This window comes from Echiichthys vipera (assembly GCF_963691815.1).
Source record: "Echiichthys vipera genome assembly, chromosome: 8".
Taxonomy (NCBI): domain Eukaryota; kingdom Metazoa; phylum Chordata; class Actinopteri; order Perciformes; family Trachinidae; genus Echiichthys; species Echiichthys vipera.
In genome coordinates, this window is record NC_139833.1 from 11,729,703 (window position 1) to 11,756,271 (window position 26,569).

The following is a 26,569-nucleotide window of genomic DNA, read 5'->3' on the forward strand; positions in this document are numbered from 1 at the left end:
AAAAAAGATGTCAAGGGGAAAAATAACGTAGTGGAACGTAAAGCTTTTACGTAAAATACATATTGCGCAGGGGATCAAAGTGCAGTGACTATGGTAACGTTAGTTGCCAGGTGCAAAACGACACCATCGAGGAATACAATTTTAAAATGTTATACTTTCTGTATTAGTAATTAATTAGTAAGTACTTGAGTACAATTTTGAGGTACTTTACTTGAGTAATTCAATTTTAAACAACTTTATACTTCTTCCGAGGAAATATTGTACTTTTTACTCCACTACATTTGGTTACTTTAGTTACTAGTTACTTTACATATTCAGTTACTCAATACAAAATAGTATCAATAAATACAACAGCATATTGTTTTAGATGAAGCTACACAGCAGTATATATATAAAAAAGCAGTCCTACCTTTATCAGCTGCAACATTTAAGTGATATTTACATTAATCTATTAATAATTATGATCTAATAATGTAATACTATGAAATGGGTCATTCTGCCTAATGGGTGCTTTTATTTTCTATAATTTTACTTATGTAACATTTTAAATGCAGGACTTTTACTTGTAATAGAGTATTTCTTCAGTGTGGTATTACTACTTCCTGAAGTAAAAGCTCTGAGTACTTCAGGCGCAAAAAGTTCATTATTGGGGAATACAAATAAAAAACGTTGTAGTTTCTGGATACACATGTGTGTAATAGCAATCCAATGATGGTGAAGTAATTGTAGCCTATACTCAGGCTTTGGTAGTAACACATTACATGTAATTATTATTACATTAATCAGATTACGAAACATAAACAACTAAAATCAGCCTTTATTACATTTATATTACATCTTTAAAATATGGACAATTTAGAATGACTACTGTTAGGGATCTCGATATTATTTATATTATTTCCTCCATTGATTATATATTGATTATATATGTAATATATGATTATTATTATTAAACGGGTAGAGTATGTTTTAACTACTTTATATAGTGTTGGTTAGTTTAATGTAAAACAGTGCTTTATATTTTATACGTTTTGTATAGAAGAAGAAGAATTACTTTATTGATTGAATTTTTTCACTCTTATTATTAATCATGTTACAAACACAGGCCCGAAATGCACAAACAGGACCTATACATGCAATTAAGGAGAGATGTTAGAGAGAGGGGACTGCCAGTGACCGGCGCCCCGAGTCTTGCTCAACAGCACCTCAGCAATGCCCGGGAGATGAACTGGCACCTCTCCAGCCACCAGTCCACACTCCATACATGGTCCACACCGGGTCTTGAGCCAGTGACCCTACGGTTCCCAGCCAAGTCACCTATGGACTGAGCTACTGCCGCCCCCCTAAAACTGAAAAGTAACAAAGTAATTCCAGCTTTTAGATATATGTGGTGGAGTAAAATTTGAGTATATATTTAAAGTTGCATAAAAAATGCATGTGCAATATACTTAATATGGTATGTTGTGAGTGACTAGCAGATACAGGGTGATTGTAATGTTCTGACATTTGTATGAAACTAACACTCATAATAAAAAGTATATATAAAAATAATCAACATATTGTGCACAAAATATGTGCTTCTTCCAGGTTATTTTTCATACACCATTAAAATACTGTTAAAATATTACAGCATTATTTCAGTGCTTACTCTTAGAAGAAAGCTCTCTCATGGAGACGTCATATAGTGTTTTTATTATGAATTTTGTAATGTTTTCTGACAGTTCTCAATAACAATTAGTCAGCATAATCCATGTCATCATTGTATCAATAATTACAGGTAATGTTCCAATAGTAACATAGTAATAATATAAGTTATTAATCAATGCAATGTTTATTCCTTCTTAACATCACACTCAAAAACGACAGGCTTTATTTACTGACAGGTTTAGCACTGCACATTGATAGGCTACACAAACAGACAGCAAGAGACACAGAGGGAGAGTGAGGGAGAGGTGAGGGGGGAAGACAGGGAGGCAGGGGGGGAGAGAGAGAGGTGAGGAGAAGCACACAAGTTGTACATTCATTGAACCAAATATATCGGATGGATTGAAATAGAAAAGTAATTATAGGTTCAGTTCTGAAATGTGAAAAAATGATCTGGGAGTGTAAACCATGAAATGAGTGAGACATATCTAAGTGTCACAACAATGTGCCCTCCCTTTTTCTGTGATTTAGATATTGGCAAGTTCTTAAATTACAACAATATTACACACAAATTAAGAGACACTCATCAAGCCAGGGATTATCATCCTTATCACTACTACTATTATTATTATTATTATCATTAAACTGTTTTGTGATGCTGTAAAGGTGATTAATCAAACGGAAAAAGAGAAATCTGCTCCCTCTCAAAATACGCAGAAAGAGTGGCTGCTGCAATAATAATAGTAATAACAATAATTTCATAATTTTCATCATTGTATGTACAGAAAATTCATTACAATCAATACAATCAAAACTGCCCAAGCTGAGCTGACATTCTGGAAACAGCAGGGGTAGCGTGATGGAGTGTGTGTGTGTGTGTGTGTGTGTGTGTGTGTGTGTGTTTCTGTGTGTGATTGCAAGTGACGTCTTACAGTCATTGTAAGAGTAGTGTGCAGTGAGTGAAACAGTGCAGTGAGATTCATTTAGAGACATTCCAGCGGTCACTGGGTGTGGGGTCAAAGTCACTGTAGATGGCGATGTTTTTTCATTTAGCGGCACAAGCTGAAACTTTGCAAAGACTCCTGACTCAACACCTCTGAGATTTTAACCCACATCTAGGGGATTGCATAAGTACCAACTTGTGTAAAGGGTGAGGTGTATGGTTGATAGTCCTAAAATCTTATCATCTTATCATCAGCACCACATAAAATATAGTAGAGAGCTGAAGCACAAAAGTCACAATACCGAAAAAAAAATATCTGCAAGCTTAGTGTTTTCAGTTGGAGCGTGACCGTAATGTCTGACCTCACTGTCTTCACTCTGCGGTTAACGGCGTTTGAGGAATGTGTCGAGAGGAGGATGCAAAGAGGGAGAAAAGAGCTTGTGCACAGACTTCTCGAGTCGAGTCTAATAAGGGAGTGCAGCGATATGTCGGGATCAAGGCTTGTGTCTTTGCCTACAGATCTACTCAAGGCCTGCATGTTCCAGTTTCCATTGTTTTTTTTAAAGATTTCATTTTGCGTTCAATAACAAAAGATAGAATACAATCCTTGTTGTTAAAAAACAAAACCAGTCTCATTCGACCATTATGACGCTATTCAGAAACATTACTGTCTTGTGATTTTGAACTGGTGCATCACATACAATTTTGGTGGGATTTTGCTCAGGCGGTTAAATTACATTAAATGTATACATTGTGCCATTGAACATTTAGGTGGAGAACAACTGCCCGTTGGCTATAGGTCACGTATGGCGTTGAGTGTCAAGAGTATTACAGTGACTGTGTTGTGTGTCGTGTTTGTAAGCATACATTCCTTATACTATTAGTGTCAGCAGTCGTTGATATTAAAAGTGTTGGAGTGTGTGACTGGTGAGCCGGTTTGTGGTTTCCATGAGAACTGGTGCAGAGACATATGTGACTCAGTAGCGGCGGGCGTTGCCGTCCCTTCCCTCCTTCTTGATGATGACTCGCTGGTCGTCGCTGGCGTCTTCAGGCGACTCTGGTACCTCCTCGTCCTCCTCCCCCTCCCCCTCCATGTCAGGGGAGATGCCCATACGAGACTCGTAGGACTGTGGGAGAGAGCGGTGTGTGCATGAAAACAGGAGGTGGACAGGTGTGGTCGTTCATCACAATCGCAACTTATAATTTATTTTTTACCTCCATGGGGTTGACAATGATGGTGAGGGCAGAGTCGTCCCATTGGCTGCTACCCTCCTTAGCCCCGCCTCTGGCACCCTCCCCACGGCGATGGATGGAGCGAATTCGGAAAACGCCGAGGATCACCATGACCACCAGGAAACCCACACACACCATTATGATGACGGTGGCTGCTCCTGGCACCACTGAAACAAAGAAGAAGTCATGATTATGTCTAATCAAAGATTTAAACAATAAATCTGATGAAATTCTGTGTTCTTTTTATTGTTGACAAATCACTAAAATACTAAAACTAAGGATGAACTGATCCTACTACACTCTCTTAATATCGCAAATACTCAGAGGACTAAATGTGTATTAATACACAGCTGAAAATAGTCTCCAACAAATGCACTATTTAGTCTGTGACCAGTTTTTAAGGACTTACGTCTTCAGCATGAACAAATGGAAATTCTAATTAATGTCCCTTCATATGTGTACAAACTCTGTACTGTACAGCCTTTGCCCCCTCCCCCCCTGTGACGTAAGTTTGTTACTGAATGCCTATGAATTCATTAGTGTTATCGCTGTGTGTGTGCGTGTGTGTGTGTGTGTGTGTGTGTGTGTGTGTGTGTGTGTGTGTGTGTGTGTGTGCGTGTGTGTGTGTGTGTGTGTGTGTTTCTCTCTCCCGTAGCTCTGCCCAGGTGTGCTACATTGCTCAATGAGGTGCACCTGGCCTGGGAAGGAGCTCCTGTGCCAGCAGCAGAAGAGAGAGGCCTCTGCTGTGGGGACTGCTGGTCTTGCTGCCTCTCAGCCTGGGATTTTGCAATGTTTTGGGTGTTATGCAGTCTATGGGTGGGGTGTACAAATCAATGCAAAATCCCAGGCTGAGAGGCTGCAAGACCAGCAGGCCCCACGCCAAAAACCTCTCTCTTCTGCTGCTGGGACAAGCACAAGCACCTAATTCCCAGGCCAGGTGTACCTTGTTGAGCAATGTAGCATACCTATGGGCTACAAGCTTACCAAATAAGGCTTATAAGGATTATTTCAGTTAGTCTGACTCATTTCAAGTTGATTCGGTTTAATAAAGCAAGTTAAACTAGTCTCCCAGTATGAGTCAGACTAACTGAAATAATCTTCTTTGGTAAACTCTGGGCAGAGAGGGGAAAGGCAGCAGATGGAATCCAGACAGCCGTAACCATTGGTATGAAAAATAGCACAATTATCCAAACTAACCATCTACTTAAAGGCAAATTTAAAATCTAACATTTGCTGGTTTGTTAAGACTGTTAAGACAAACCAGATTAAACCTGACAATGCTTTCTGCTTTGTAGCTGTAGTTACTTCACAAACAATAGAGGTTCTGCAGACAATTATACAACTGTTGGTAACACGTCCCCATTGTGCACGCTGTTCTTTCACTTGCTCCACAGTCTTGTGAGTATTCTCAGAGCTCTGCAATGGTCAGACATCTTCCTGCATTTGTGTTTTGCTGCAGCCCTTTATCACCAGTAGGTCCCTGGGGTCTTTTGATTATTAGAGTTTGTGGGTTGTCCCTCACTCCAGGCTGAAAACTAGGACCGTGCCTCTGAGGCTGCGACTCCCAAAACTTGTAATTCTCTCCCTTTGGACTTAATGAGGCCCTGTGGAGTTTTCTTGCAAACAAGCAAAAAATACGTTTGCATTCAATGTAACTCACCAAAACTCATTGTGTGAATCCTTGAGGTCCCACAAATGTATCTTAAATTTACACCCATGTTTACTAGCTGGCAGTTGTCTTCTTCCCTGTCTTTGCTGGCACATTGCAGCATATCTTGGCGCCACCTATTGCTCAGAGGAATAGTGTCACATCATTGGTACGACTGTGTATCACACCACACGAGTGTGTGCAGACGCAATAAACAAAAGAGGGGACGCACTTAAAAAAACAGCTCTGTTGAGCTACTAGAGGTCTGAAACTCCACAGGGCACCTTTAAGATCACTTAGCACTGTAAACACCTCAAGGTATATAATTTGCTTATTACTTTTATCCATCCCCAAGGAAAGAAAGGAAACAAGAAGAGAGGAATGACCTGTAAAAAATGTCCGCAGCAGCTAATCAAACTCTGGACGCTTCAGCATTTTGGTATTCGCGCCAACCATTAGGCTCTCCTTATCTATCACTCTTATAAATATTATATATAAATGTTATATCATATTCTGAATGCATTTTATACCTTTCTTTTGTCGTCTCTTCTAGAAAGGTGCAGGACAGCACTAAGAAAAGTTGAGGAGAGAGAAATGTCACCTGAGTTGCGGTGTGGATTTGGCAGAGTGTGTCCACTCAGCTCTCCAGCGTGGTGGGATGGATGGAGAAACTGCTGCTGGGAGGCCAGCAGGTGAGATGGGTGGTACAGACTGTCCAGAGAGTGGAGGAAGTTCACCTGAAGGAAGGAGGAGAGAAGAAGAATGTGTAACTGAATGATCTAAATAATCTTATTTTTCATACAAATAGTGTTCCCAAAGGTCTTAACTTGTGTTCTTCCTCATATCTAAAGAACACTTATCTTCATGTCAGTGCCAGAGGTGTTACTGTGTGTGTGAATGATGTTTCTTCTCACCTCCAGAGTCAACTCATTGCTGGTGTATCTGCCATTCATCTCAGAGCAGGACAGGCGGAACCGCCTCTCAAAGCGCGCTGAGCCTTTGGCCAGTCGGTAGCGGACTGAGCGAAGGACGTCCTCGTACACAGAGATGGATTCTGCACCTGGAGGGAGAGCAGAAAAAAAGATAGACAGAGTCAATACTGAGACTATCTGTAGAGAGGAGCAGGAGGTGACTGTATCGGATGGATTACTTTTATTACTTTAATTTTAAGGGCATAGCGAATCTATTATATTGAATTTCTTTCAAGAACTGAGTGCAGAAGTTTTACAGGCGCAGAAAACTATTTTCTAAATCAGCTTCTTACTATGAGATCTGTAGTCTTATATGAATATATTTTAATCCGCTAAAGTTCAAGCAGAAGCTTATGTTTATGCTTTTTTCACATTTTTTAACCGTGAAGCCAATTTAATTCATATTTCCTGACATATTTACTGAATATTATCTATAACTTTCTGTCTATCTTGGCCAGGACAAAATATTTTCAATGTAAAAGATGCTTTTCTGGTAAAAAAAATAAAAATAGTGTTAATAATGTGTTTATGCACCGTACCTGTGATGGCAATATAAGCTGTAGTATTGATGATTTCCAATCCCCTCTCTCGCACAACATCCATGTCCACCAGAAGCTCCTCCCTCTCTGGGTTAAGCTCCTCCCCCAGCGGTTGGACCTCACAGCCGTCCAAAGTGTGAGCCACAGCGTCGGACATCAGAGCTAAGAGAGGATCAATCCCCCAATTTAAGAAACAAAGGATGCAAACCACAAATGATCTCTTCAACTCATTTCCATATAAAGATACTTAGACAAGTGGTAAGTAAGGGCTATGTGCTAAACAAACCTTAACATGTCAATAGATGAAAGTTATTTAATGTGAGACTCACCTCCACCCTCCATCCCCTGTGCAGCCGTGTTGACAGCATGAGACAAGGAGCAGACGATCCGGAGCTCAGGGAAAAGGGGGACACCACGGGGACCCTCAAACTCAGGGGCAGGACGAGCCAGATGAGGGCCGACCCCAGACAGGGAGATCTGAGGGGCGTCAGGCTGGAGAACCACCAGGTATCCTTCCAGCTGCTTGAGGGACAGGCAGCTCTCCTCGTTGAAACATCTGGCAGGAAGGAAGGAAGTGTGTGTTGTCAGAGAATGAAAAAGAGGCAAAAAGAGATGGAAATGTTGCAATTTTTTTTTGCCACGCTAGCGATGTGGCTCTGGGTACGGAAATGTCACTTTGTCAGGTGGTCCACCACTTTGGTCCAGACTGTAATATCTCTGCAAGTACTGGATGAATTGCCATGAAAACATTCATAGTGACAGACAAGACGTGCTGACTTTGGTCTAAATACTAACGCCACGTTGAAGTGGACATTTTTGTTTTGCAGTAAAATATCAGCAGATTTCAGATGGATTGCCATACAATTTGATACAGACATTAAAGACCTGTAAACTAAATACATTGCTTTGTAAAACTTGCACAGCTGCCTCTTAGCTTTCCATACCGCGCCATCATCAGGTTAAATTTGAATTTGGTTTATGACTAAATACAGTACGAGCAAAACTAATGCCATTGCCGTCTGCCTCAGCTGTACTGTGTGTGAAGTACTAATTACCAAATGTTATGCAAACATATTAAACTAAGATGGATAACAAGGTTAACATTAAACCTGCTAAACATCAGCATCACTGTGAGCATGTTAGCACGCTTATGATAGCATTTAACTCAAAGCACCGCTAGCTGGACTAATTAACAGGAGTCTCAAACAAGCAACATTGTGGCTGAGTATTGTCAAGAAAGTTGGCACCACAGTCGTCGACAAAAAGGACTAAATCCACTGCAATGTTTTCTCAATCTAGCTCCCTAATTCCACCATGACTGCGGTTCACTTTGGTCTGAAAATAGAAAAAGCTAAACCACACCATTTGCTGTTACTAATTGAATTTTCCTGCCAGAAAGGGAGAGCAAATCAGATTGATGACAGACTGCGTACATATATTTATTCGTCTGCATTATAATTCAGCTTCACATTTGAAAAGGGGATTAAGCAGTGTGTGCGTGTGTGTGTGTGTGTGCGTGCGTGTGTGTGTGTGTGTGTGTGTGTGTGTGTGTATGTGTGTGTTACATTTCCACTATCAGAGTGAGCAGCTGCTTCTATCGGCCCCTCCAGAAGGGCCTGCTGTTCAGCCATCTGGGTAACTCCTGGCCTCAAATCAGTCTAATCTTCACACACGCAATAAAACACGCTGGAGGAAAAAAAAAAAAACTCTGGTACACTTGAGCAGAAGTGGGAAAAAAAAAAATCTGCCCGTGACCTTGAATCATTGGGAACTCAAAAACAAAACCTCCAGCTCTGACTTGTGGCCTGGTACTCATTTTAATCTTATAAACATGCGACAAAAACAACGGTCCCAAAAGACAGTAATAAAACTGCACAGCCCGAGAGTTTGATGAGATCTAATTTGTCGGCAGGCGGCTAGTTTTAGTTTTAAATACACAGTATACCACATAGTATATGAGCTGGACTGTACTTCCCGGGGTGAATTAATATTTCATCAGCTAGAAGTGACTGCTAAAGCCAGAGAGCCAGTTTGCAGTTGTGAAGCATGGCCGAGCACCGACCCGGAAACAGAGTTTGTGCGCTTCTTTATTTTCACGGCCAGGTGATTCCGTGTGATGCGCGCTGAACTAGAGATCCAGTCTTGTGTTGCTTGATTGTGCAATACTTTAATGTAAATCTGAACACTTGAACCACTTTCCTGTCAGAAAGATGCTAAACTATTTCTCAAAAAGTGTTCAAGGACACAGGAAAAAAAGTGAGTAACGTCATGATGACAGATGTGAATCACTGTATTTTTGATTGGTCTTCACTAAACGGGAAAATCAGATCTTTCAACAACCAAAGGTAAAACTAGGCAGAATAAATTTGGTACGTGCAGTTTACTCCATCTAAGCAAAAGTTACTTTGTGGCTGAACGGACGAAAGAGATAAGATATTCCTTCTTATCTTTTACTTCGACGTATTCTCTCGATAATCATCTCTTTCGTTCCAGCCTAGTCTTTATCACGGCCGAGGCAAGGTCCATGTTTGATGAGTTCAATGTCAAAGGAGTGAAATCAGAGGCAGAGAGTCCAGAGAGGGACACTTCTATTGACTGTTACAGACAAAATGATTGAATTTCACCTCATATCATTTGTGATTTCCATGAGATTTCCAGTGTGACCGTTTACATTTACTTTCCTTCAGCCTGCCTCTTCTTCTAAAGGTTGTCAAAAGTATATATTTTTCCATACCAGGTGTTTAAAAACCATCCAATCTCTATTAATTATATTATAAACAAATGTGTTAGTAATAAAAGGACTGAAGCTATATAAAAAAACAACCAGATCTACAATCAGATTTACTCCCCAAGGCTGCACAGGTAAAACAACGGGGAAGAAAATCCCCGGATCTTTAACCCGGTTTATAAGTACATTAGACAAAAAAAGAGAAATAATAGTAAAAGCAATAATAACAACATAAAGATTGTGTAAGCCAACAAGGTAGGTTGAATATTTAACAGTTAATAATTACAATTAACAGTATCACAAATGTGTGTTGATCAACTTTAGATTGCAAGTCTGAAATAAATGAATAATACAAATACAAAATACAAATACAACCTTTTCTGTACCAGCAGGTTGTTAATAAAAAAAAGAAATCATTTTGAAATTGTGTTTTATACCAGGAGGCTTTTATATTGAAGTTTCAAATTCTGTTATAATGACGGTCTCTTTCAATCAAAGGACGTATGACTTTAGTTAGAGCCGTCATGCTGGGGCTGCTTTTGCTTAAGTCTGCTTTAATTGTTGTTGTGAAATCAGTATTCCCGCCTCTACTATGACTGTTTCTTATCCGTATGCTTGTTGAGGTCCATCCACAATAGGAGAGTGTGTGTGTGTGTGTGTGTGTGTGTGTGTGTGTGTGTGTGTGTGTGTGTGTGTGTGTGTGTGTGTGTGTGTGTGTGTGTGTGTGTGTGTGTGTGTGTGTGTGTGTGTGTGTGTGTGTGTGTGTGTGTTTGTGTTTGTACCTGAGCGAGGTCGTTAGTTTGAGGGGTCGGACTCCAGGGGTGGCGAAGCGTAGAGAGTTCCTGTAGGTGACCTGCTGCACTGCTCGGTTGAAACTCTCGATGTCGTCTCCCTCCAGCACCAACACTGACTGGCTGGGGTTCACATGAACCTGCAGAGCCAAAAGAGACGCTTGAAAAGTTTCCTTTCATTTACATAAGAAGGCGTCATGTTACCAGGGCTCAAGACAAAATTGGACACTTTACAAAGGGAAACTTTGGATAGGGCTCTTGAATCTAATTCAACAGAGATTCGTTTGAATAGATATCAGAGCAAAGAAATAATGATATTAGCAGACTTTCTTGGTCTTTTTTGACCCCTTTTGCACAAATATGTCTACATTTTGAAGATTAAAAGCCTCACACACTCCAAACCACCACTAAGGGAGAAACACATTTGGCAGCGTATCAACAATTTGTGTTGAAATCAAAGGATAGGTTCACAACTTTTCAAGTCTGGTGCCCGTATGAGGATCGAAACAGGTTTTGCTTGTTGTACTAATTCCTCCTGTTCCTGTTTCAAGTGTGAAAACAGAAAGGTGGAATGAACATGAATAAAAATGAAACTAATTAAAGGAAAAATTAGATTATGACTTCCCTTCTGTTACATACTTATCACAGGGTTCCTACACCTGCTTAAACATCAAATTCGAGGACTTTCCAGGCCTAATTTCCTAAAAAAAAAAGGAAAAAACCTTACATTTCTATTATTTAAGTTTAAGCACTTTTAACGACCCATGTCTATTTATGTCTATCTTCAAGGTCTTTATTTTTCTATCCTCATATTCACAAACTTTTAAGGATTTCAAGGACGCGTTGAAACCATGTTTAACAATGTTGAAACACCTCATATGCATAACTTAACATATATTTATATTTTTGCACATCCTGCACAGAACTGTACAGCTTTCTTATTCCAAAACAGTTATATTGTACATTGTTATAGTATATCTTACATCTTCTTTGTTTTTATTAATATAATATTTCTATCATGTATTTATGTTCTAACTGTTACAGCACCTTTGTTTTTATTTTCATTTGTGCTTCGTTTGTTTATCGTACTGTATGCACCAAACACCAGAGTAAATTCATGGTAAGTTGGCAGATTCTGACGTTTAAGGGTTAGGAATGTCTCATTAAAATAATAAGACGATGAACTCACAATCTGTGACTGAGCTGCTTGCAGATAATGAACAAGTGATGATATGTTACAATAAAAATGGAGATTTCAGTGGATTACTTCAACAACCATATATGTTTTATTTTTAGTATGTATCTGCATCTATATCTGTATCTACTGTTGTATGCAGTATGTATACAACTGGGACATACTTACTGTTATACTTCGTTATAACATTGCGCTTTAAACTTTGACCCTCTGGCTCAAATATCTGTCACAGTGTGTAGTTAATGAGCTGTCTACGGCTTTCATCTGTCTGTGCTCTTCTGGCTGCTCAGTCAACGTGACGTATCTTCTGCTGCGCAAAGGATTGTGGGACAGATTAGCCAGAAAATCAGGCTGGCTTGCATACTGGAAAATCCGACCAGATGTGAGAGGAAATCCTGATATTTTTGCCGTACTGCATTTGACGTACTATGTATTGGGACACACTAAATCTTATTCAGGCGTACTAATAGTATGGTAGTATGAGTAATGGAACAAACCCATTATGAATTTTAGCTAAATGAAGCATGTGGTAAAATCAATCAAGATTGACTTTGAAACTGGTTATCTTAAGTTAACTAGTTAAAGATTATATACACATGTATATTTGAATATAGAGTATTTTAGGGTGAAAAAACAGAATAAAGAATCTGCTGCTTTTTATTTTAAAAATGTTGATTCAACTTTTTAACCAATTAATGGATTCATGATTTATTTTTCTTTAGTATTTTTGAAAAATATTGAAAATATTGTGTGTTTGTATTTCCAATTCTCTTGTAAATGAATAGAAAATGCTGCTGTTTTCTAAACGAGATACTTATCAGTATCAATAAGTGAAAGACTGATCACCATCAGGCCCGATAGATGATTTTGGTGAATAAAGCGTGGGGTTGTGGAGAAGAGAGTACATTTTAATAATTTGGATGAAGATGTTGAGCACCCTCTTTTGAATATTCAACTCTGATTGGTCAATTACGGCAGTAGAGTAGTAGCAGACCACTGCTATGAAGGCAGTTCTCACAGACTCAGGAGGACCATTTCTAAATCAACAAAATCATTTTTAAATTAATATTTTGTGTCAGATTATTGATTTCTTTAGTAAGTAGCCGTGTAATAAGCCAGATAATGTAGAGCGAGCGGGTCATAATTGCAAATTAAACCCGCTGTGCATCAGGGTCCTGCATCAACACTGTCTGGGGTTTAATTCGCAATAATGACCCGGTCGTGTTACATTATCCCTTACATAACATTGCGGTCTCTGAGGCATTACCTTCATGCCAGAGCCCAGAGTCTCCAGGTCTCCGAAGTCCAGGCCCTCCCTGCAGGCGTACAGACACTCCACCACACTGTGAGGCTCCACGCTGCCAGGACGCACCGTCACCCCCGACAACAGGCCATGGTAACCACCCACATACTTCACTAAAAACAGACACAGTCCAGTAAGAATACTTTTTATAACACCACATCTATATTCTAATATGCGCATAAATAAAACACCAACAATTACACAGCTTAAGACAGACTGCACACCCTTACTGCTGCAAACAATGTGAAAAGGGAGATCACCTGAGTCTTTACCCTCTGGGATGGTGTTGTTTAGTATCTCCTTCTGCTTCTCTTCAGGCTCTGCGGGGACACCAGCGAGGGGCACAAAGGGGCAGAGAATAAGAGAAAACAGTGAGGCACACTGAGACAGATACTTATGGTATGAAAAGAAAGTGAGAGGAAGGCTGAAGATGCCAGAGGTTGACAGGCAGAATGAAAAAAGAAAAAAATAAATAACATGAGGAGGCACAAGTGAGAAAATGCAAGCAAGAGAATTGTAAATGATATCATGCACCATCTCCTCATTATCTAGCAGCAGTTGCTGCCACGCAGGCAGCGGAGCGATTTCCACTGTGGATGAGAGTGTAACACTGTGTGTGTGTGTGTGTGTGTGTGTGTGTGTGTGTGAGTGTGAGTGTATTTCATTGCTAATTGGCAGCCACAGTTTCTCATTTTAACCAGCGTTTCGAGAGCAAGTGGCTGATAACTGTCTGGCCCTCGTGTTGTTCTGCTGTCCTGAATAATTGATAAGTCAGTTTTATTATTAGCCCTCTAAGACAAAATGCGTCAACCAAATTATAACTGAGTGAAATGAGGGAGTGAATGGCGTGAGGCAAAATGTCTCGGCAGATTGTCTGAAGATGCCTTACGAGGGTTCGTGAGTTGCCGATGCCCCTACCAGAAAGGGCAGCCTGCTTTCTTTGCTGATGTGTGATTTGAATGACGTTTCATTGACAGAGGAATGCAAAAGAGCAGGCAAACCGTACAACGGCTTTTATGCAAAAATAAAAAACAACAGGATTGTTCGCTCTCTGCATGCATACATTTCTGTCAGACTCCACCATTAAGCTGGAATGAAATATACTGCATGGTGGATGTGGATTCACTGAGCATAAATTTCAGTGTGTTACCCCAGCAGGCGCCGATGAACATCCTCTGGAGGGGGACGGGGTTGGGGATGGCTCCGTTGTCATGGATGAGGGCGGGGTCGAAGGTCACACCATCGACATACAGGGTCACCGAGGGGAACTGGACGCTGAGTGAAAGATGATGCCACTCGCTGTCACACACCTGTTGGACAGAGACAACACAGACTCATGAGCCTGGACAAAGGAAACTGTTGAAATATCTTGCAGGTGAAGGTCTGAACCATAGATACAGAATGAGAGTTGGACAGACATTTTCATTCAAATCAACATGGCAGGATGGTTCGAGTGGCGGCCATTTTTATGTGTTTCTTGCCATTTCAGCAAACTGTGTCCGTTGTAGCGAGCTAACTTACGCTAACTTCCGTATGAACCAAATTGCTGCAAATCGCAGACTCACTGAGATGAGGTTTTGCAAAAAGGTTTTGCGAGGCGTCTTTTGTGCACTTTGCCCGTTGCCTTGCTGCTGGGGAGCAATTGAGGATTGCTGTATTCAATTTAACATTTCTACTGTATTAGAAAGTCATCAAATTCTATTCATTAAATGATCAGCCAAAACACAGTTCTCAAACTAGTGAGGGCTTCTGAGAGTCTCTGTTGTGACACACTTTGTGGCCCCACTGACACGTGCCATCACTTGTCACCATAACGACTAACAGCAATCGCTAAGTTCTAGTTAAATGACCACGCTAAACGGTTCAATGTACGTTCTACTCTATTTCTATTTCTATGATCTGAACATTTACTGGTTTGTAGAAGTGGTGGTAGAAGTATTCAGATATTTAACTTAAGTAAAAATACCAATACAATAATATAAACAATACTCTGTTACAAGTAAAAGTCCTGCATTTATAGTCTACCCTATAAATGCAGGGTATCTATCTATTGGGTATTACCATTAAAATGTACTAAAAATACTTGGCTAAATGGCTCCTGGCAATGGTATGGCATTATACCCTTTATTACATTATTGTTGTTAATGTTGTTATCATGTAGCTTTTAGTAGTTTTAAATACATAAATAAATAATAAGACCTAAATAAAGTTAGATACTTTATTAACAGTTGAATAGTTTAGTCCAGCTGTTTTCCAACCAAAGGGTCACAAGATAAAACTGAGGGGTTGTGACATGATTGATGGGGAAGAAAATAACAGGACTTGTCTTAATCTTGGCTCTTTTGTGAATTATTCGGTAATTTCATTTGTTAGGGCCTTGAACTGTTATCTAAATTAACCATCTGAAACACCACAAACAGGCCTAACTAGATAATAATTGTTTTTGTAAGGGGGCACATCCCAAAATGTTCAGAGCCACTGGTTTAAACTTTGAAAATGTATTGTATTTTAAAAACTGATCATGTTTCTCATGCAAAATCTTAATTATATTACATAGTTATACAAATATAGTGCAATAAAAAACACATTACAGTCCATCACTGGCAGTATTTCATATAAGTAAATTCCTTTACACATTTGTTTTAGCTTCCTCTATAGATAGGGGGAAATCAAAGGGAAGGGAATTATAGAGACGGAGGGGCAGAAGAGAAAGACCGGGGTAATCAGATATTGTGGTTTCAGACGGAGGGATTTGAGAAATCTTCTCTGTATCAGCTCAGCATCCTTTAATCCTTTCTGCTTCAATCTGTCTGGGACCAGTGGCTTCAGTCAAAACAAAGCCCCTCAACCCCCTAATGTGAGTCTGTAGGATATAGAAAATTACTTCAGTTTGTTTTTTAGTGTCCTTCATTTTTTTTGTCTTGTAGCATTTCTTGTCAATTCACAGTTCATGTGAATTTTTTTTGAAAGAACAGTAGTATCTAGTATAGTATAGTATAGTATAGTAGTTTATTATTTAGTTTTTGTGTTATATTATCAAGAAAAGATAAATGTTTGTGAAATCGGTGTCTGGGCCGGATGTTTGATGTACGTCTTACACAGACAAACTAACTATTGCATTTCCTCAAGTTTAATTTCAAAGGTACAAATACAGAAGAACATCAAAGCTTAGTGTTGCATTTCCCAAAGTACCTGCTCCAGTTTCCACAAGAACTTGACGGGCCGTGCGGCTGAGACGTCGGGCCAGTAGAAGAGAGAAAGGCGGCAGCCGTGCACAGAGAGGGAATAGTGAGAGAAAGAATCATCTGCAGAAGAAGAACAGAAAAAAGCGGTGGGTCAGACGGCGTGGACTCGTCAAACTGTCGTCATATCACCGGGCATTTCTTCAGAGAATACCCACAGTAAAGCATAGAAATGGGCAATTAGTTTAATATAGATTTTCATCTTTCATCTCATTGATTTGTTTTTTTTACCTAAGGAAAGGTTTGCTGAACATGCTGCTTTTGATCACTGCGCCGACAAAGTCATGGAGTTGAAAATATTCATAAGATACACACGATACTCGGCCTGGCACAATTACAGTGTTTTACTGTTCTTTTACTCCTTTGCTGCTGTTCACTTGGCTGCTCATGTGGAGCAGCTGAGCGTCTCTCTCAAGAGCACCTTGATAGTTGGTGTTAAAGCTATAAACAGCTTTACTTATTTTTTATTTCTTTCTCTGCAGTTCTGGGGCCTTGAGTCTGTCAAATTCTGTGGATTTAATATCTGATGTTTTCAAAAATTGCCCACTATATCTTTTAAAATTCCTTGAAATAGTATCAACACCGAGACTCTACGATGTAACGTACCGTTCTTGACGGTGCTGCACACAATAGTCTCCTCCTCCTTGCGACTTCCTCTGGTCTGAGTGGTCGCAGCCTGGATGTTGGCGCCGCCCCTTCGCATCCACAGCTGCAGGGTGAAGTGGTCACCCGATAGAGCGGAGACAACCGAATCTGGCACCATGGCGACGTGGTTGGATCCGTTGAAGGAGAAGACCAGAGATGAATCAGAGGATGGGAGAGTGGGCAGAGCTGAGGTCCAGTTGGCAGCAGGAGATGGAGGTGGGAGCAGGTCTACTTCACCCCGCACAGCACCTGAGGATGAAAAAGAGAAAGGATATCCATTAAAAGGTGTCCCGCCCTCTGAATATTAACATTTTGAGGGGTAAACCAGGACTCACCACACAGCCGTCGCACAGATCTGTCAGAGTAGCTGTCTCTGTCACAGCCCTTCCCGATGTGGCCGGTCTGGAGCTCTACGGTGGCCTGGATGTTCCACACAGTCTCCTCACAGGTCTCCAGATGCAGGCTGGGGAACAGGGGGATGCTGCCTGACCCAGGCGTGTACTCTACACGCTTGGTCCATCCTGAAAAAACAAAAACAACCTGACCCTCCACATTTGGATTCAAAAAGTATGAGACAGAGCAAATAACGTTCTCCAAAACCCCACATTTATAAAGAGGTGGAGTCATTCAATCAATGCCATTCTTTCTCATACGGTTAAAAACATTCTTACAATCTCTCATTAAAAGTTAAGTCTGTCACGATTCTCCAAATCCACGATTTGGTTCCAGTTTTTTTCCCAGCACTGATGGCTATGCCATTGTTAGATTACTGAGTCTTGATTCGTAAAGATCAACAGAAAACTGTCATTAAAAATGTCAGGTTCTTCTTTAAATAGAGGCTACATTGTATTAAGTGTGAGGTATTTTGGGAGGAATGTACCACATTAAGGCCATATTTCTAAATCTCTGGTCAGCTTTTAGCACTGCTGCAGGGCCCTGTAGAAACTGTGTTACAGCTTTTTGAAAAATTCGTCCATGCTCCTGTTATTACAGAAACTAAAGAGCCTTAATGGGGCTGTAACAAAAAGACACTTTCTATTGGGTCTAACAAGTTTTCTTAAGGAAACTCTAGCAGAAAAAATGTCAAGGGAGCTAGAAAATGAAATTGAGGCCTCCTGCTGCTATTACTATTATTATTCATATATAGTATCATTACCTATTAGTTCTAATACTAACTGCTATAATAATGTTAGTCTTATTTCTGTGTTCTTAATTAGTTATTATTATTATTATTATTATTAGTAGTAATAGTATTACTATTTAAAGCTTTTAGATAGAAGATATTGCGACTTGCAGTTGCTCATGGAGGAATCGTTGGGTCTCTGTAAATCATATATAAGTCATAGAGTGTGGTCGAGACCTGCTCTTTATGTAAAGTGTCTTGAGATAACTTTTGTTATGGTTTGGCACTATAAATAAAATTGAATTGCATTGAAATTGTATTTAAATTGTACTGAATTGTCAATAAACTGTACCTTCTCATCCCGTTGGATTAATGTAATGTCAGGTAATCTAGTTGCCTTCTCTTGATATGACTAAGGTTCAGAACTACATCTTTAAAGTGCAGCTCTTGATATAAATACATGCAAAGATGATTCATCTAAGCGGCAGCCCACTCACATTGCGACTAAAAGTGATCGTTTCAACGGATTCAACAATTATTATCTCTCAAACCCTGAAAGTTATCCACACGTGACAATCTGGACAGAAAGAGAGCGATCTGTGACGTTGATTACCGATCCAGCCGGGTTTGCAGGACGGCTTCACCGTGACGACAACCTGGGCGTCAGCCTGAGCCCGATTCTTTCCACAGTCGAAGGCAGTCACCCAGAAGGTGTGAACACGCTGACGCTTCGAGTCCAAGGGCTCTGTGTTCTTAATGTTACCTAGGAGACAGAGAGAGAGAGAGAGATAGAGAGAGAGAGAAAGAAAGGACAAGAAATAATGAAACACAAGAATAAAAAGGACACAGAAATAGCAGGGTTAGACATCAACATCCTGCTTGCATATTTGAAACCCTCCCCAAAAAATACATGAACGCTCATTGATGAAGCTTTTAAGGCTGCAAGGACACAAAAACGGAGTCACTCGCCTGCTCAGTGCACCGTATCCGGGAATAGAAGGAGAAAAAGATGAATTGCTCAGAACAGAATGAAAAGTGAAGGGTTTCCCTTTTTACAGGTTTTTACAGATAACGGCAACAGCGAGTAACTGCGATAGGCTGACAGCCCTCAGCATGGCAGCTAACAGACAATAGGTAAGACGGAAGATGGTGTGACATGGCGAGAGGAGAAACAGTGGGATGAAAGAGATAGTGATAGGAACCGAAAAGACAAAGTGAGAGAAAAAAGAATATAGACAATGACAAGCCTGCAGCATCTGAACAAGGTTGGAACAAAAGGTCTCAGTACCAGTCTGACCGAAAAAAGAAAGGAGCTGCTCATTCTCAGCAAAACCTTCCAAGTCCAGGACAATTCTGCAGAGTCATACTAAAACAGCTGCTGTGTCACATTACAATCGATTTTCCAACAACCAGTCAATGTATACAATTACAACAAAGAATTTTAGGGAATCTATAAGCAGCCAGGAGCAAGACAGGATGCTATATTAAACCCGACAGCTGCTGCTGTGTTTATGCAGAGACGGAACAATAGTCCGCCCACACAAAGTCTATTTTAACATCTTTTAGTTTCTACCTGTGCGAGGAATTATACCTGCAATTTCTTTCACTCTGTCGCTATCTAGACATCAATGTCGCCAAGCAGTGTTTGGTATGTGTGTTTTTCTTGTATTGAGGACATCTGCAGTTAAGGAGTTGAATACTGAATATTGAATTTAGTGATTCTTTGTGCAACCAAGGCCTCACAGAGCAGATAGTGCAGATACGAAGATAATAATATGGCAACTGGTGGGGATATTGTATTTCTGCAGCAGAGACAGACAAATATTAATAGGTCTGAGTCCGGCACCAGTTGATTTACTACTACAAGATAAAAAATATCTCACCATCGTTGTCGATAGCGAAGGGCACATTAGGAGTGATGATGTCATAGAAGCAGATCTGGCTGTACTGCGGGGAGCAGTCTGCATCCAGGGCCTCCACACGCACGATTCGGTCAAACAGACGCCCTTCTGGGACTGAAGCCTCGTAGCGGCGCTCGACAAACACGGGGGAGAACTCATTGACGTCGTTTACACGTACATGCACCGTGGCCCTGAGGGAAGGAGGAGTGGGAAGCAAAACACAAGCAGAGAGAGGGATGGAGAAATGGATTATTATAACAGCAGGAAGCTGAAATGGCTGGATAGTGTTTACACAATCAGAGGAATGTCAGATAGTGACTGTGATTATAACACAATATAACATTTGAGCTCTTCTTTTTAAACTGGATGAGAGAGCAGACTGACTTGTGGGATTTCTTGCTGTTGACTCCATCAGGTCCCTCTCCGCAGTCGTAGGCCTGGATGGTGAAGCTGTGCTCCCGCTGGCTCTCGCAGTCCAGCGGCTCCTTGGACCGGACCAGGCCCTCGCCAGTGGAGCGGTCCAGAACCACCGCTTCAAACTGGACCGAGCCTGAACCCGAGGGGCCATTATGAACCCGGAAACCACAGATTTCACCTGGGAGAGGGAGGGAGGTAAACAGCTCATCATATCAGAGCAGAGCAATGAAACACATGTATTTAAGTACGCACACTGTGAATCCAAGTTTACTCAAATCCTCATTTTAAGATTAATAAATTGTCTGAAATAAAACATAATAATATGTTTATAAACTTCTTATTGTCTTAAAAGTTTGAGTATTTTTCATTTTTCCTGTGGCAAAAGCCTCTCACAGATTATAAAGCATGCCGCTTTGACTCCTCACAAGAACAAATAAGAGAAATTATATAACCCCACATTTACCCTCTTTAAATTGACTTTCAGTTGACTTTACAATTCACCTTTTTAAGTTTTACTCAGTAGTTTTTAAAGCACTCCAGGTCTGGCTCCAGCATTTGGGTGGCAGCGATAAGCTGATTTCACAGTATACCGTCTACTTTCATTTTACTTATCTACAGGATTGAAAAAGATACTTAATTTTTACACATACTACTTTCTATTTCAATTATATAGAAAGTAGAAATTATATGGATTTCAATTATAATAAAGTTTTCTTCAAGGGGTAAAAACTCATTCCTTTAAGGGTCTTAACTGACAATAATAATAATAATAATAATAATAATAATAATAATAATAATTGCGTAATACCATGATATTGTGATATATTATGAGATCGTTATCGTACCATGCAAATCTCATACTGTTGCAACCCTTAGATCCTGCCACACAACTCTGCAGTCAGAGTCAAAACTAAAGATGAATTTACCTTCAGCCTTCCTCTTAAAATTCATCTCTAAGAATCCTTTAAGTCTCTAATAAATATCCAGTTGTTTTTCTGTGCCCTGCCTACTTTTTATTTTCCCAATCATTTGTTTTGTTTTACTGTTTTTTCCTGATTTCTTCTGAAGAGAACTTTGCAATTCTGATTTGTAAAGTGCTATACAAATAAAGGTTATTATTATTAACAGCTACAACAACCAGTGACATATAAACAGAATTGTGTCCACAGTCTAAGTGTCCACAGTCTAAGTGTTCATATTGTATTGATAAGGTCAAACAATTCAGAAGGGAGCAACCATGAGGAGGGAAATAACACTAATCATTGCATCCATCATTATTGAACTAACTAATCTATCCTCATATTCAGTAGATTTAAAGTCACATCGTCCAGACATTTTCAGAATATAACACAAAGCAGACAGATATCTATAGGATCTTGTAGGATGATCATGAGTATAAAATATGACGGACTGAAGCTGAGACTCAAAATAAAACCCTTAATATAGCAGCTGATCTTCCCTGGCTGACATAAGACATAGGTGTGGCAGGCTTTCCAGCTCAAACAGCTAATTTTCTCTTCCTTCTTGACACAAGCCAAATAAATTTCAGGGAGCAGCGGAGTAATTCTGGTCGGGCAGTTAATAATTTGACTGAACACAGTCATTTCCACGAGTGCAAACATGAAAACCTTATTTCATCAGGCTGCAGAGGCAAGGAGCGCTGCTGACTGCTACTCCTGCAATGAAGGGTTGAATTACACTACGATGGTCTAAAAATAGTGGACTGTGTGACTGAATACATTACCTTTAATATTTAGACTGGTCTATTGGGAAATAAGGCTGGAAAAGGCAGCAGCAGTCTGATAGCTCCAAACATCTCTCTGTAAAATCAGTGTCGTGTTTACTATTAAAGCCGAGGCCGGGCCTGGTGAGATCATTTTCAATTTGGCCTGGTGATGTGGTTTTCAATTTGGCGGTGCGAGGCACTTGATTTGACCTATTTTCCACAGCAGCCAGTTCTGTGGATGTTCGAGCAAATTCAAGCAAAAATTGAAATATTTTGGGGCATTTTTCTTTCGCCATTTCCCTCTCATCCTCTATTCTCTCAGGCTGTTTCGTGCGGTTGGAGTTACCAGCGTAGTGTAGTGGTGCGTCTTTGTCCAGGGCAAAGAGAGGGGGATTGAGCAGCACGGTGTTGTCGTTCTCCATGACGATCCCCTGGTACTCTGTCTCGATCCATGGCTTGTGCTTATTGGCTGAACGGCACAGAAAAGAGACCGAAGAGGCTTTGGGTTAAATGGAGCAATTAGAATTAACCAACGTGTCTATTTTTAACACTCCATTATGGGCGAGGACATGGTGAGTGGAAAAATACACAATGTATGTGTGACCACAAGGACAATCGCATTCACACTCTCATAGATTCATCGTCTTTCTCTCTCTCGCCATATACCAGACCTTCTTCCCTTGTTCATGTCAAGTGCCACTCTGCGATGGTTGACAGTATAATTAAAGTCAGATTTCAGCTTATCACACACAGAGGGGTATATTTCTCATATCAATCAGGCCTGCCACAGGCGCTGCACAATAATGCGCCAAGAAACAGCCGAGTCGACATCAAATGCCCGAGGTTTACTGTGAATTTAACCTTTAATTGCGAATTAATTATTCATCCTTGTGCTGAATGTTCTGCACTAAGTGATCAAAGGGCAAGTTAATGAGCCAGAAGGATGACGATTTTACACCCCAGCAAAGAGCGAAAACAAAAGCCGGAGCGCCTCCCCTCTGTTGTACTCAATCGCTTTAACGCTGGAGCTACAGAGTTTGAAATCAGACAGAAACTCCAGACTTGTGTTTAGCAATAGCTTTGTTGTCTTCACAGTGAATTTTCCAGAGAACCCGGCTGGAACTAATTGTGCCGTCTCGTCTGCGAGGGGAGAGTCAACAGAGAAAAAATGCTGCTGGTTCTGAATCTGATCAAACTTCTGTTTCTTCAAAGACGGAGCTGGGTTTCACATGAGTTTTTCGATTATAGAGCCAAAATGATGTTTTTTGATGCCTTACTGGAGAATATAAATTTGTTTTTCTCAGTGCTGAAAAGTACAATAACACAAGTACTGTATTTAAGTACAATTTGGAGGTACTTCACTTGGGTATTTCCAATCGATGCTACTTTATACTTCAACCACTGCGTCACATTTCAGAGGGCAATACTGTTCCTTATACTCCACAACATTTATTTGACAGATATTGCTACTGGATAAAATTGGCTCAACCAGCAACAATATTAGAATGCTGTTCTACACAGTAACACTTCAATAATCTAATAATATAATAAACTATTATGAAAGAGGCCATTTACTTGTTATGGGGTATTTTTACATTTTGGTTTTGCTACTTTTAGAGCTGAAACATTTAGGTGATTAATCAAGCCTGTCGACAGAAAACCAAAATCAGTGTTTGAGTAATGTTTAAAGCAAAAAATACCCAACACTGCTTCTCAGATGAGAGGATTTGCTGATCGTCTTACGTGATAATAATCACACCGTCTCTGTTGTTTTGTACTGTTGATTGTATAAAATCAGCTATTTGTTGACATTAACTTCCAGACTTTTTCAAAGACTGAATAATTAACCAAGAGAGGAAATAAACAGCAGCCTAATCGATAATGAAAATAATTCTTAGTTGCAGCCCTAATTACTTTTACTTGTACTACTCGATAAGAGCAGGATTTAAATAAGAAAATATCTAATCACTGAATACAGAAAGGGAACAAATGTGACCGAGCTTTTGATTCTCTGTTTTAGCACCAGAAGAGTGTCGAGGTTCAGCCCTAATCACAGATATTCATCTTCTCCTCTCAAGGTCTAGCCTGACACGTCTCCTCCTTCTCCTCCTCTATTCCAACAGTCCTTTTGCCGTGTCTCTTTTTTGGTCGTTTATCTCCCGCCCCCTGTCCCTTTGGCTGATCCCCCCCGACCCCACCCCCTTCCTATGCTATAGCATTAATCTGAGCATCAGGCCTGTGGATTACATCCGGGATTACAGATTGAGAGGCATCCCATTCCATCTCTCTGTCTCTCCTGGCACTCTCCTCCGCTCTGTCACTCTCTCACCCCACAACACCCACCCCTACTCGTCTGTCTCCCTCACACACACACACACATATATATATACACAAATACTTCAGTATCTTGCGCTTTTCCTTTTCCCTCGTGTCACCTGATCTCACGTACCACCTCTTTCTCTCTCTCTCTCTCTCCTCCACCACCTCCTTGTTTCCTTCCTCCTCCTCCCTCCTTATCAGCCTGCGTCTTTTTTCGGCCACGTCCTCTCCTGTCACAGCTCCTTCTCCTCTGTCTCTCCTAACATTTCCTCTGTCTCTCGTACTCCCCCCTCTCTGTCTCTCCCTCTCTCGGTTTCTCTGACACTCTGCTCCAATCTCTTCCCTGCATTACTCCTCTACTACCTCCTCCTCTGACAATTCTCCCTCCACGCTGTCTGCTTCATTCGCCTCTCCCAAGCATGATAATCATTGGAACAATGATGTTGAATCAGAGTCATGGTTATCCAGGATGATGAATCTGCTCCAGAGGAGGAAACAGATTTATCATCTCCTCTCAGCGTCACAGCACTGGTGAAACAGGCACATGCACACCAGGGGTCACGAAACACAAAACGTAGAAACACGTATGCATGTATGCAGTCTGTTTATGTAACGAGGAACCTGAAATCTAACTAACACACTCGTGAGGATCACCAGGAGCGTTTCAGGGCAAAAACCTGCCACGACCCTGCCCTGAGCACCTTGACAGGTCTCTGCGTGCTCCTGTGGCGATGTCAACCATCATCTCAACACGTCACAATTAACAGTCAAAATGATGAGGAACTGACCTTTGTTGCCAGTGGCAACCGAAGTCAAGCAAAGGAGGAAGAAGGAGAGAAAATTCATTCTGTCCATCTGAGGGAGGAAAGGAGAGGAAAGGAAAGGTAGAGGGGGGCAACAGGGTGGGGTGAGGAATTTAGTTCATGCATCAACAACTAGAAGAGACAGGTACAGTAACAAGAAAGAGGGGCAGATCAGGCCTGTTAGATGCAGGTGTCATGTATGTAACCTTTGGATGCCTAGAGAGACCCCACATGATGAACTCAATTTGGTGCTGCATATTGAGTCAGCATGAAGAAACCAATAATCCATAATTGTTTTTTACTGACAAGCTTGCAGAGTCTAGCCTATAGAGCATGCACATAACGTGGTCTTGTGTGTGTGTATTCTGTATGTAAATGTGTGTGTGTTGCTATAATAGGTTTTGCATGTGGCAGTGTCGGTGTTTTCCCACGTTTCAATTGTGGTTTGTTAGGTTTTTAAAAAAAAATGCGGCTGCTGTCTTGTGGCCACAACTGAAAAATGAGTCCTTGGGGGGTTTTTTTTGCTCTCATTGACATAACAAGCCTCTACGTTTTTTTCATTGCTGCAGTCCTTGATAGACTACAGGACAAATGCTGTATACATAAAAAAAAAATGGGATAAAATACATAGCAGAAGGCTCAATCTGTTCACAGGTTGTCCAGGCTACACATACATCCACCGGGAGAAACATGCTATGCGACATTAATCAGCCGATTTACATTACAGGCTGGTATTGACACACATTAACCAGCCTGGGCTCCGTGGCTGCCTCACAGCAACGTTGAGAGGCTCACACGCAGAGCCACGAGAGGAAATGTCGCAGAAATGAAGGTTGGCTAAAAAAGCAAGATTTGACATTACCGTGGTGGTGAGTTGCGGTGATGCTCCTGGTTGGTACCCAGCCTCTACGCTCGCAGCATCCGCCTCTCACGCCCCTGCCGCTCGGCTCGGCAATCCCTCTCCCCCCCACCCTCCTCCGCAGGCGGAAAACAAACCTCCAGGTAGAGGAGAGGACAACACAGGTAGTCTCTCCGCAGCAGCTGAGGGGGATGACAAGGGTTTGTATGTCAGGCCTAGCGACTGGTGATGAGGTGTGAGGAAGGTGAGGAGAACCGATGGATGTCCTTGTTTTTTCGGCTCTACGGAGGAGAAAAAAACGGTGGGAATGTTACGCTGGCGTCCCCTCCCTCTCGGCGTTTCTTAACCCGCCCACACTGCGTCCTTCTCCCTCTCTCTCTCTCTCTCTCCGGCCCCCACCACCAGCTCTGTACCAGACTGCTGCTCTGGCTGTTTTTTGCTGTTGAACGCACATTGAGAGTGACTCAGACCCCAACACAGCAGTGCATCACGTTTGTTCCCTCAGCTCTGGTGACACCTTGTTTATTTTTTTGTATTAT

General features: G+C 41.0%; 1 protein-coding gene across 1 annotated transcript; it reads right to left on the minus strand.

Annotated features, from left to right (window-relative positions):
- Window positions 1-1,673: 1,673 nt before the first annotated feature.
- Window positions 1,674-26,182, minus strand: clstn3 (calsyntenin 3). Its single transcript, XM_083919024.1, has 19 exons — window positions 26,034-26,182; window positions 25,157-25,223; window positions 22,396-22,518; window positions 20,291-20,501; window positions 19,889-20,097; window positions 18,619-18,768; window positions 17,218-17,403; window positions 16,844-17,131; window positions 16,188-16,300; window positions 14,146-14,305; window positions 13,256-13,315; window positions 12,960-13,108; window positions 10,489-10,637; window positions 7,308-7,534; window positions 6,979-7,140; window positions 6,383-6,528; window positions 6,070-6,205; window positions 3,803-3,987; window positions 1,674-3,714 (listed from the first exon to the last, which is right to left on the minus strand). The coding sequence occupies exons 2-19, from the start codon at window positions 25,221-25,223 to the stop codon at window positions 3,565-3,567; spliced, it is 2,871 nt and encodes a 956-aa protein (XP_083775150.1). The 5' UTR covers window positions 26,034-26,182; the 3' UTR covers window positions 1,674-3,564.
- Window positions 26,183-26,569: the final 387 nt, after the last annotated feature.

Bases quoted from the DNA above. Each gene is read 5' to 3' on its own strand.
- clstn3 (XM_083919024.1), bottom strand. From the start codon at position 25,223: ATGGACAGAATGAATTTTCTCTCCTTCTTCCTCCTTTGCTTGACTTCG. The intron at 6,206-6,382 runs GTGAGAAGAAAC...TCCTTCCTTCAG, and splicing joins GCAATGAGTTGACTCTGGAG to GTGAACTTCCTCCACTCTCT. The intron at 3,715-3,802 runs GTAAAAAATAAA...TCTCTCCCACAG, and splicing joins TCATTGTCAACCCCATGGAG to TCCTACGAGTCTCGTATGGG.